Source organism: Pygoscelis adeliae, unplaced genomic scaffold, assembly GCF_000699105.1.
Source record: "Pygoscelis adeliae isolate BGI_AS28 unplaced genomic scaffold, ASM69910v1 Scaffold280, whole genome shotgun sequence".
NCBI lineage: Eukaryota > Metazoa > Chordata > Aves > Sphenisciformes > Spheniscidae > Pygoscelis > Pygoscelis adeliae.
Genome location: NW_008823944.1, coordinates 551,513 through 564,570, shown reverse-complemented (window position 1 = coordinate 564,570; position 13,058 = coordinate 551,513). Strand labels below are relative to the sequence as shown.

The following is a 13,058-nucleotide window of genomic DNA, read 5'->3' as shown; positions in this document are numbered from 1 at the left end:
AATGCATAACCAAACAATGTCAGTTAATTAGTAGATAAAGCACATCTCGAAACTTTACCACACAGTTTACATAATTGTATATAGCATTTTATGATTGCAAAAGGCTTGACACTGCATGAACTCTTTGGGGAAGAAAAATAGAGAAAAAGGGTTAATTGCACATTCATGCAAGTAAGGTTAGGCTTCCAACAAATATTGAACCAACTTACTCTCTAAAGAGAGTTCCAACACAGGGGACAGCATGCAAAACGAAACAAAAACAAAACAAAACAAAACAACAAAAAAGGGAAAAAGATAAAAACACACAAATTAGTGGCCATCAATACAAAGTTCCTGTATGGAATATAAAACAAAATAAAACAAAAAAGGTATTTCAAAACTTTTATGATAAATTTAGTAATTTTATTGGGATACCCAATGTATTTTAAAAGTAAGCACTTGGCATGTCCTTCAAATCATTCTCCTATTTTCTCCTCCAAATGATATTATTACTCTTTTTCTAAGCAATTCCCTACATCCAGCTATCATGTTAAAGTAAACCTTTAAGGAAAAAAAAAAAGAGTGATGACAGAATAATTCCTACAGACACTTGAAAAGAGTCTAAGATGAGATTTGTGTAGCCATATGTGTGGGATAAAAAATTCACAGCTCATGAACTCTTAGTACTTAAAGGATCCTCCTGATAATATATTGATAACTATTAATAGTTTCGCAACACCAAAAAGCAAGCAAGGTTTCAGTGACTGGGAACAGGTGTACCGCATGTGCTATAACACAGGCCAAATTTTCGAAATCAAAGCAATATTCTTTTATGTCAGAATGCCCAGTAAACAAAACAAAACAATCAACTAGAATAATTCAATGTAACATCCCTAAAGGCTTAATGAAAAGATAAAATGCTCTTCTGACACATACAACTAAATTTTGGAACATTTTCATTATCCTTCCCTGGCTCCCCCACTACAAAAACATCTCCAGGGTAGTTCTGATATATGCATAGCTGCAATATTAATTAACACACGAACAAGTAAAATTAAACCAAGCTGCTATTCACAATTTTGTCATTACTTCATTTAAAAACCAGTAATATTTCAATATTTAATTTTCTTCCCTCTCCTCTGACTTAACTGTTCTTTTTATGGAATGCTTTCTTCAGTTTGTCTTTAACTGTTTGGCTTTAGTCTTTTCTTCTGGATTTCTACAGTATGTGAGCAACTTTAATATAATGTTGCTGTGTGAAATGCAAGTTTCTTTGAAAATACATGGTGACACAGATAGCAGATAAGTCACTTTTCCAGCAGGAAAAATAGGGAGGACAGATGAACCCCGTCAAGACTTCTCATCACTCTGAATTTAATTTTCCATTGCAGCAATAAGGAAGACTTAAAAATGTTAACTGTATTGCATAACCAAAGTAGTTTTTCAGAATTCTGCTGGGAAAAGCCAATACTTCTGAAGGAATTAATTTGCTCTGAATTTTTCTGGGTTATCATTTTATCAATTCTGAAATGTGGACACAAAGTGGGACATGTTATACTCAATAGAAGAGATAAGGTTTCTTCCAAACAAGCCTATAATTCAAACAAAACATGAAGTTACATGTTTTTTACATGATACCATTGTAACTTTATTCAGCTCCTTATTTACCTGTAGTCCTTCTGCTATGGGAGATTACTCCATATATGAAGCTGTGCTAGTAACCCACCTCCCACAAAAATTGTAAAACTACTATCAAGCAAAGTAACTCAGTTAAAAAAAGATTTTAATGGTCTTAGAAAACAAAAGGATTATTCTCATTATATCATCCATATTGCGTCTTTACCCAGGTAAAAGTGAATGAAACATCGCATTTTCTTTTAAACTGAAGTATAGTCTCCACCACACTTATTGAATACTAACAATGATGTAAAAATTATTCAACAGTCTCAACTGCCAGCCCTATCTATGAAATTTGAGGAAGACATCGTAAGATAATACAAAATACCCTGGAAAATAAGTAAGTACACATTTGGTATAGTTCATCAGACTCATCATGTATGACTTGGACCACTTTCTTCACGATTTAAATCACTGCACCAGAACCTTTTGTTTCTAACTGAGAGAAAAATCTTTACTCATGTTGAAGTGGCCTCTGTAAACAACATGACTTCTTAAAAATACTTACAAATTTTGAGCACAAACTGTTGAACTACTTCAGTGCATTTTAGATGAAACTAACCTTTACTTTATTTCAATTATCCTGTGAAAAAGGTGGAAAATTACCTTGTTCAAAACTGAAGATTAAATGGATTGAAATCTGACACCATTAACTGCTTATAGAATACAGTTTGTGAAATTTTTACATGCGCAAATACCACTGACATATTTTACCGCAACTGGCTTTCTGTTAATATAAGTTTTCAAACATTTACTGCAAGTAAAAAAACCTAAACATACCTTACTGTGAGGATCAGCAAACATTCTTGTGAAGATTTCACACAACCTTTTCAACTCAACACGACTGTCAAAGTGACAACAATACATTAGTCAACTCCCCTGGTAGTACTACCAGAACACTAATGCATAGCAATCAGTGAAATCAACTGTAAAGATTGAATCAAATAATCTAGTAAATGAAGTAGAAAAAAGCATTTTGTTTAAGACATGGATAAAAATGTAAAGATTTTGTCTAAAATGAGACTTTCAACCTGGAAATGTCTCTTTAAACTAATTCACATATTAAACTATTCCCAACTATTTTAACAGAGCAGGTAATGAAACAGGTATTCTTAGTAGCTAGTAGTAAACACTTTCTTCTGAATAAATACCCAATTAATAATGATGATGATAATAATATTATTATTATATGATAAATAAATAAAAATAAAGGCCTTCCATCAATATTAGATGCAAGCACTTTAGGAATCTTTTGTATTGCAAGAATTCTCCTGATTTTAAATTCAATTTCTTAAACTGAACTTTTTAAACAGATCCTGTACAGCAGTGGCCAGAAGTGACAAGAGCTTCCTCATTCCTTCCCCCATGTTACTCTCACGGACACACATCCTGCTTTCCCTCTCCCCAACTTTCCATATACTTTAGAACGTTGGCCTCCTTTCCTACTTCCCTTGCCTCACTTCAACTCTGAAAGAAAATGTTTTTCTGTTAACATGTCTTCTTACCTTAAAGTTCTCTGGTTCTTTAATAAGTTTTGCAGGCCTAGAAGGCCTTCTTTTCTCTCTGACCAGTTGGAGCTGGCACAGCGATTTAGGACTTCAGCCACATCTTCTGTCTGTCTCATATACGTTGGTATACTTCCATTCCTAGAGCTATAGGACCTTTCTGAACAGGCACTTGATGCATCACTGTTGGCATCATCATCTGAGTACATCCCATAGGACTCATATCTTCTTCGCACAGGCTTCTTCTATTGTACAGAAACACTCCACATTAGTACTGATTCTCAAACAGACAGTATACATATCCATAATCAGTAGAAAGACCAACAGTTCAAGTAATTGGTGTGACCCCTACTCCCTGCAGTGACAAATGGCTCCAACTGTTCAATAGGTCAAACCGAGTTAATAAAAATATTTTAAAGTACGGCTTGTGTTGTATTCCAAATATAAAAGCAAAGCAAATGCAGAGAAGACATACGTTTGATGAAACGTTCAACTTAAAGTTTACTTGTAAAATCCATAAAATTGCATTATAGGGTGACATAAAGACTGTACTGAAAGTTAGTTATTTCACTTAATAACTTTATACATGTTACAAAATATAAGAATCAGGTCTAAACCCACATATTCTGTCATTTTAACTTACTTTGTATCAAGCATGTTAGCAAAATATTAAACTACTGAAGAAGGAAAATAGTTTCTATACCTTAGTCCGTATGTCTCCTAAGAGCTGTTAGCAGTAAATTATTGAAAAGAAAGAAATTGAGAACAGGAAGGTAAGGCATAGCAGCATTGTGACTACTAAACTACCTGCCACTGGAAAACATATTGTAAATTTTGTTCTTAGCTCTCTGTATCTGAGTAGCATATCATGCACTGTCAAGAAGTAGTTTGCTAAGCTTCCACTTCCAGGGAAATATTACGTATCATCTGCTGGTTGGTCACAAAGACTTCTCTGTCAAAATCTTTGTGTCTTATGCAGTGATATTTGAGCATGAAGACTTAACACTTGCAGTCAATTGCTATCTAAGTATGAAACCTTCATTTAAATTTTATTTTCCCATCAACTTCTTCATCTCTAACTTCATTTCAATATCTAAATTTTGTCATTGCAACAATTACTACAGCAATGTCCTACAAAAAAATTAATTACATAATGCAAAATCCCAAATCCCCCAAAACCAAAAACAAGCCAACAAAACAAAACAAAATGTGCCAAAGCCCAGAGGAAAAAAAATATGCTATTTATCCTAAAAAAAAAAGCACACACCTCTGCAAAATAACTCTGCCATTTAGATTTTGGTGTTGAAGCTAGTTAAAAATTTGATTTCATTACATACTCAAAGAAGCAGTGGCATAAGTGACTGTTTTCCCCTTAATTACCATTGCCATTTGCACAGGGTTGTCATTTTTGACTGCAGAATAACTTAAAGGCCATTGCAATACCAACTAGTCAATACACCATGTAACAAACAAGCTTATTGTCAACAGAATAAGCATACATATACATGTAAGAGAATGAAGGAAGGGATACATCACAAAGACATGAGCATTTTTTAAAAGGGTCACCATAAGTAAAAAAAAAAAAAAATTAAAGAAATAGGATCTGAAATGTCAAGGACTGTGCTAAAGTAAAAGGTATAAAAATATGTAAAGATCATCATATTGCTGCATTTCATGTGTCTTATATTCAAACCAGATTTAGCCAGAAGACACATACCCCTTTGGCTTGAGCAGTATTATAACTGGCTGAGTATTTTTCATACCATAAAACCAGTAATACAATCCAGGATATTTTTGGCTTTTCTATTACGTTTCTCAGGACTCTACATTCTACCTTTTAAAAACACTGTTCTGGGTGGCGGGGGGGGGGCTGCAGTTTATGATAAAACAAGAAGGGTTCATAACCAGATTTCCATCTAAATGGAGCCATTTGTACAGGACAATCTGTACATTTAGAGCATGGCAAGCAACCACCAGGCATGCAAATACTACAATAATCAAGTGTTGCTGTTCTTGATCCTTCTTTGTAATGACAGATTCTAGCTAAAATATACAAACTGATTTTTCTCTAACATTTCTAGAAGCATCATGCTATTTTGGATTCAGGTAATACTAACCAGTTTCCATGAACAAACTTTATTACTTCAACAAAGCAGGACACATTCAAGCCTCAAGAGCAGTCACTGGAAGCATGAGTTTCTCCTCAATTTATATTTTTACTACATACTTTGCCCAGCTAAATTTGAATACGCTATGAAGCTGCTAAAAGTACTAAAGATACTCTTCATGTAACACCAGTGCAGATGAATCTATAGCACAGGCTTTCAAATTATAGCCAGAAACTTTTCATGTTCAACGGACTGTTTTTCTTTTTTTTGTTCCCTATTCCAAAATCCAGACTGACTTCCAGTTTACTAACTAGCATTCCCCATCAACACTGAAAACTTTTTACAAGTTTACAATATCAGGAAGGGGAAAAAGCACTCTATCTCACCATGACCTCTTAGGCAAGATTTCAAGATATCCTGATCGCTATACCAGTGAAGGCACATGAATTTTAAACTAATGTGCCAAGAAGACAGTATTAACCAAGCAATCAATAAATTGCCAGACTAAGAACATGACAGTTCTTCAGATTTTTTTCCTTTGAAATTTTGTTTCTCTCTATCCAGTCATATCTAGCTAGAATTGAATTTTTTAGAGTCTAGTTTGTAGTTTTTTTACTAAGGTTCCAAATAATCTTTTTGTTAAAACAGAGTCATAGCAAATTCCTTAAAGCATTCTGATAACTAGATAACAGGTACTTACAAATATTTAATGATATGCAAATAGTATACAATACCTGATAAAAATGTATCTGACTCATAGCATCAGTATTTTAAATTAATTGAAGATTTCAGCTTGGTGATGTAAATGTCAGAATAGCAAAACACATGATGAGTTCAGTTTGGCTAACTGGGGCAGGGAGGTAGAGGAGCCAAACCCACCCTTTTAAAGAACAGTAAAGGTTGAGAAAGAGAATGGTATAACCAGTTTTAAATTCAGAGTAATGTTTTGAAAACAAAAGAAAACAAAAACTAAACTTATGAAATGCTGCCTGCCAAGCCATTAGGTCATCTCTTCAGCATCAATCTCATGTTGTCAGAGAGAACTTTAAATGGAACCCAGGCTTATGACAAGTAGAGTGCTTTAGCTGTCATCATTCCCAGCTCTGACAAGCCTTCAACCTATCCAGAAGTTGTCCGGCTGTTGTGGGGAAACCATTGGTTAGTGCTACCTGCTCAAGTGGCTCCTTGGGCCACTCCAACAGAACAGTCCAAGACTATTTCCTTTCTGCCATGGAAAAATGTACATTTCTGAAAAGTTTAAGACTTCCGTAGGGAACAAAAATTCCAATACTTTGCAGCTCTAGCAATTCAGTTTCTCTTTTTTCCCCACCTAGAAGCCAATAAAATTATGAATGACAAGTTCTTTTGCATACTTTAATGGAGAGGTACCAAACATTTTAAGAGTCTCTGTCCTACACAAGGTAAGTGCAAGATTCTTACCAAAGCATCTGCTACTGCCTCTTCCACGTCAGAACCCGTGTTCAGAACTCGCATAGCACTAACTGATGACGACAATCTACTTGACTGACTAATTCCAAAGCCCGTACCTGTTACAACAACAACAAAAATGAATATAAAGAATTCAGTCAGAATAGCAATGTGGGACATTAATACCACACTCACTTAAAAAAAACCCAAGCAGAAGAAAAGCCTTTGCTTAACATTTCTAATAAATTATGTAGTGGCTAAAATACTGGTTCATTTCATTCCAAAGTCTTTAGTGGTGCAGCAAAAAGTAAGAAATGAAGTTAAAAAACCAATCATGTACAAACATCCTATTCCAATATCACAGGGAAAAAACCCCACAAAACAGTGGTTTTAACTGAAAGAACCTTTTTTTTTAATTAATGTCTTCTTCATTTCGGGTTTTTGTTTTCATTTACAAAGAAAGCAAATACAATAGGAAGGCTATTGAAAGTGCTGATTAGAAAACTACATGCATAAAGAATGCTCTACAAATACTGAAAAATGGAAAACTAAAGTTCTTCTGCAAGTAAAAATAAAATTACAGTTGTTAAGGAAGAGAAGGATTAAAATTGGAGGGTGGGGTGGAGACGAAATCTAGCAACATAAACACATCTATCCGGATTATTAAAACCACAAAACTCAAATTAATATAAATAATGCTTTTTAAAACTGAACTATGAGAATAACCAAGTGGGTGGCGAAAAAAAAAATCCAGGATGACTGCACAGATGACAGCAAAGTGTACTCATCCTTCACCTGTAGCCCCATAAACATCAGGAGCGTAGAGGGCACCAGTGGATCTGGAGTGATGTCTGGAAGCTGCAATAACAGGATCATATAAACCCTATCTATTACCATGGAATCAGTGCTGCAATAGTTGCTTAGATGAACAAGAATATTTATCAAAAAGATTCAGCTTTAGCACAAGAAACAGTATTACACAGAAGGAAAAAGCTTCAGAGAAATTCTTTGATTATACAGAATATGATTGTATAGAATTATATAGGTTTATGTACACTGGACATTTCATGCATAATTTTTTTAATTTAAAAGAATAAGAGCAGATTCAAAGCAAGTATGTTTAAGTTCAAAGAAGAAAAAATGCACAGACACACATGCACACGCGCACACACACACACAGACTCCTCAGAAATATCCAAAAAGTTCCACTGATACTGGTCTTCCATTGTAGAGTTAACTCAATTCTACACGCTCAAGTCAGAGCCAGAGCTCACATACCAAACATTATCTGCAAAAAGTGACTCCTGCACGAACTTATTGTGTTAGCAGCCGACAATTTGTATAAACTTGAGTTCTTGCCTATGTGCTGATAAGTCAACCTCAGTTAAAACTCATCACTATGTAGATGAAAGTTAAAATTATTCGATTTTAATTAAAAGTTTAAAATAGTTTAATGCAATTAATAGTTCACATTTATATCATTTTCTTTAAATAATTAAAATGTGAAATTGAAACATTTATGTTAGTTACTATAGATCATTAAGATTCTTTAAAGTTATGGAAAGTGGGAATCAAAGATCCTTAAGAACTTTTGAATAAAACTGAGTACCCTCCTTCTTCTTGCACTTGTATAAAACTGGTCTTTTAGAGATTCTAAAGACGTTAACTCACCATTGCTAATATTTTCTTTCTTGGTTAACCAAGTAATTTTAAATTCAATGTGTTTTTAAACAATTCAACTTCTTTCTTCAGTTCACTCAAGTTAGAATTTTACAGCCACATAAATGGAGCTGGTTTTGACAATTTTAACTCGAATTCAAATGTCCACCCACAGTGACATAAACCCCAGATGTAATCTTATGATTTAATAAATAACCGTAAATGCAAATATTTTACACCTTTCGGGTACATAAAGTAGTATCAATAGAAACCAGGAATCAAATGAATCATCCTTTACTCCGACAAACATAGACAATTTAAGAGTCTGACTTGAATCAAATAACCCTGACACAGACCAAATCACATGTGGGGAAGCACACCTCTTAACCTGAGTGAACTCCAAAGTAAGTCCTGTAAAGGTCCCGGAAACAACATTGTGTTTTTTCCACCTGAAGTTCTCTACTCCTTACATAAGGCACAGCAATGTATTTTATTTCAAACTAAACCTGCATGAAGCTGTTTAGCTAGGGAATTTTATTTTGCAATCATGCTTTGTGGAATTCGTGGTTCTTTAGAAAGTAAGTCTCAGCATGGAAAAGGAGACGGGACAGAGGATGTCAAAACACAGGCATCAAGGCTGATAGAGCTTTAAATACAAGCAATAACAGGATTAACCTTTCTATTGCTTTCCATCAACAAACCCTGAAAATTAAAGGTACGATTAAAAATTCAAACTTTAAGCATATAACTCAAGATGATCCTGCCCCCATATACTTTTGAAATATGCTGGACAAGTTTTTAACACAGTGAAAGGAAGCACTATATTGGATCAAACATACCTCATTCTAAAGCACATTTTCAAGAATATTCTTTGTACCCCCTCAAATTGCAGAAATAGTGCAAGTATTTACCTTTGTTGTTTCATTTTTTTGAAAGGTGAATCATAATAAGATTTTACATGGACTCTTAGCTACAATATGGAAATTATACTAATCTGATATTTAATATTAACTATATGTAACAGAAGAATAGGCACTTCCATATAAACTACAAATCACTTGCTTCTCAGAGTGGCTGTTATCCCCCAGTTTATAATGTTATACTGAGATGTGAGATTACATAGACACTTCATACCAATGTATAGAGAGAAGCAATTACATAGCATTTTGGTCATTTTATGCCCCAAAGGGCTTAGCATTTGTAAGCAAAAATTTCTGTGCTGAGAATCAGACACAACACAAATTACATTCCCCCCTCCAACCCCATGTAAAACTGTCTCTAGCTACAAACACAGAGCTGAATTTGCCTTATTTCATCTTCCACTTGTACCCTTGAAAAACATTAAATTTAATATTTTTTATAGAAGTTAATAGCATCCCATAAGACAAAACTGGTCCAACAAAACACAGAATGACATTCAAAATCATTCAAATAAGAAGTCATACTAGAAGGAATCCTAGGAATCCTCATTTATTCCAGGTATAGCTGCTTTTTTTTTTTTTTAAACAACACTGGATTCCTATACACGCTACTTTGCATTCTCTGTACTATCAGACAATTCAACCTATTGTATCTGTCTAGGTACTTGTTTTGATATCTGAATAGAAAAATTAAACTCCATCAATAAAAATAAAACCTCAAGCAGCATCCGTCACAATGACCCATCTTATGGTATTAGTTTAATACAGATTTCTTAAGATAACAAGCATTTGACCAAATAGAAAATGTAAATCAGATCTCGCATGCATGCAACTGAAGTCAAGCTGTAAGGTAGCAAAAGAAGCACAAAAATATCTGGAAAATACCCTCGTTTTTAAAAGAAAAGAAGATATGTGTGTACTACGACACAGTCTGCCAGCTGTGTTTTAGTAAAAGATACAAGTTTACTAATGGATCCTGCATAATGTCTGCTTCTAATTTAATTTCCCAATTAAATAGCATCTGGGCAAATTAGCATTAGTTACTGAACAACAGCTTTCATTCAATTAATCTGTACTTTTCCAATAAAATCAAGGCTGACAGGAAGCATACTGCCTTAACAGACCACAATAGACTTCCAATGCTAATTACGAGTGCAGCCAGGTGCTTCAATTTGAAATAGAAACCAGAGATTTACTATTTTCAGACTATGTTTAACAGCTAGTATTACAAAGTCCTTAACTGTAAGCTACACTTGAACAAAAAAAAAAAAAAAAAAGAGGGATACATACTGAAGACTAACTCAGACAAAGATAACACCAAAAGAGATCAGTTTCAGATACAGTCTTACAGAGACAGTTTTGTATTACCAAACAATCAAAAAAACCCCCAAAATGTAAAAAGACTTTATCAAAATTTACTACCAACTTCATAGTAACCTTGACAAGGATAACAGGGAGATGAGAACCTTCCCTAATCCTTAACCAACAACATGTTAAAATAATTATAAGCTAATGTTCCTATGCCTTATTGACATTTCAGAAACAGACAACAGCTTGACAAACTTGCAAAATCTTTTAAGTGTCAGGTCAATAAGCTTAAATACTAAGTGAAAACAAAACTTTTGCTTATAGCAGCTCTAGGAATGAGGACTGAACATGGCTATGCATGTGTGACTGTTAAAGTTTTCAATTCCTCTCTTCCCTATGTAACAACAGCTGCTACTTTAATTACTTATCACTTGTTCTACACAGATTAAAAGTAAACTTCAGAACTGTACTTTGGTTCATCTACTTGGACAAGGACTTTGCTACTTGCCCTGTTCATTTTTAGAAAATGGAAAGCAGCCTCAGAATACAGTTCTGCTTCAGTGGATTGGTCCCTTATCTGCACCATCATATTTACTTGCTTTAATAGCAAAAAGTTAAATTTTTTATTATTTTTTCACGTAATACAGCAATGACAGTATAGCTAAGGAGACATAAAATGAAGCATATTTTCTTCTTATACACCAAAATGATTCATTGACTAGGGAGCAATTTTGAATACTAGCAGACCCTAGCTGTTGATGCAGAGAAAGGCAGGATGGCAGCCACACTTTATTCTTTGCTCTAGCTGGTCAGTGAGAAATGGATTATCTAACTGCACCCAAGCAATGAGTGCTGTAATAAAAAGAGAAACACGTAATTTCAAAAACTTTCCAAAAGCAGAATTGCCCTTTCAAAAAAAGTCTCTAGGCGCTGCTTATCGCCCACCTTTCCAGACTTGGTATTTAAGATAAGACTAACACTAGGTAAAGCGTTTATTTTTCAAGTGTGCAACCCATTCACACATTGGTCAATTCTCCATCGAACTAAGTGGTGAGTGAGCCAAAGGAAGGGAAAACAATGGTGGCCAGTTACAAGCTGAATGAAGGAGGCACGGATTCGTTAGGTGCAAATAATGAAGGGCAAAGACAGCCATGCACAACAAGGGGCTCTGAGTACTTACCAAGGGGCGGAAAAGAGCGGACAGGGCTTGTGTCCCTGCTACTTTCACGGCTGGCCTCCCGACTGCACCCCTGACTCACACTAGGCCGAGGAATGCGGCTGCCTCGTGCTAGTATGATTCAGGGTACAGACAAACAGCAGCACAGAAGGGAGAAGACATAAGAAAAGTTGCAGTTTTAATGCAATTCTGTTTTGCAGTAAGATCAAAGACGTACTTCTAAGAAAAGACACTGACAATTATGTCGTATTGTAAGTCATAACTGTTTCCACACACTTTCTTGATTGTGCTGGATTATACTAAGTGTAGCCAGTTCAATGAAATTATTTCTTCGCACAGCTAAAAATGGTGATTTACCAACTCTTTACAGAATAGTTGAAAAACCTCTTGAAAAGGACGGAGAGGAAACAAGCAACAAAAAATATGAACAGAGTATTGATTCAGAATTTGTGCTCAAGATCAAGTTAATCAACAGTAACGCAAATGAAAAAAACCACAGCTTTCCAAAGAAGGAAAATATAAAGTTAATACAGCTAAGGTAAAAATCAAAATACAAAACAAAGAACAGCAGCAATGCCATTAAAATCAACTGATATTTTTCAATAATATTGCTTGTAACAAAGTGTAATCAGGTTATACCGTGAGGTTTAATAAGTATGACATTCGTTTTTGTATCATAGAAGTATACATATGCACGCACACATACGCAGAAGACACAGAAAAGTAATGAAGGAAATAATCTTTTCAAAACGGTATCACACTTTCATTCAATGGATGTGGGTATTTTGGGGGTGGGGATAAGTAGTGAAGGAAAGTGAAAGAGAAGGAAGAAAGGGAGGTGAGGAAAAGAACAACTACTGCATTCTGACAGCAAAGAAATAAAAGATTCAGCTTAAATTTAAAACCCTCTTGTATATCAAAGACTAGTCTCAGAAAACAGGCACATTTTAGATTTTTATCGATACATATTCTAATTTTATCATCGACCTATAACTAAATGCAAGCTGTAGATATCCAGCACTTAAAGTAAGAAGGGCTATAAAGAAACCAAAAGTTATTCAGTGGTTCTTACCTACTGACAATCTAGAAGGACTAGCTTCTCTACTGCATCCCTGACTTCGTGGGATTTTGCTTCGTTTTTGTGCAGTTGCAGGATTCACTAACACTCTCTGAACTCCTGTGTTCATAGTGGAAAGTGTGGTTGTTGTCAAAACTCTTCCAGGAGACCCAGATCTACTGCCAGCTGAAGGCAAGATGAATAAAATATAAGCAACAGCATAGAAGATAAACAACCATG

General features: G+C 34.7%; 1 protein-coding gene across 7 annotated transcripts in view; it reads right to left on the bottom strand.

The window, feature by feature from the left end:
- The window catches only part of CLASP2 (cytoplasmic linker associated protein 2), a 151,934-nt gene that overhangs the window by 28,391 nt on the left and 110,485 nt on the right, over positions 1–13,058 (bottom strand). For 5 of the 7 annotated variants that reach the window (XM_009320963.1, XM_009320939.1, XM_009320946.1 and 2 more), the window contains 6 exons: positions 12,834–13,004; positions 11,765–11,872; positions 6,710–6,816; positions 3,162–3,406; positions 2,437–2,500; positions 210–212 (listed from right to left, as the gene is read on the bottom strand). In XM_009320963.1, the coding sequence (XP_009319238.1) occupies positions 210–212; positions 2,437–2,500; positions 3,162–3,406; positions 6,710–6,816; positions 11,765–11,872; positions 12,834–13,004 (698 nt within the window). The remainder of the gene's footprint in view (positions 1–209; positions 213–2,436; positions 2,501–3,161; positions 3,407–6,709; positions 6,817–11,764; positions 11,873–12,833; positions 13,005–13,058) is intronic. The other 2 variants (XM_009320970.1, XM_009320978.1) reach the window with 1 other exon arrangement.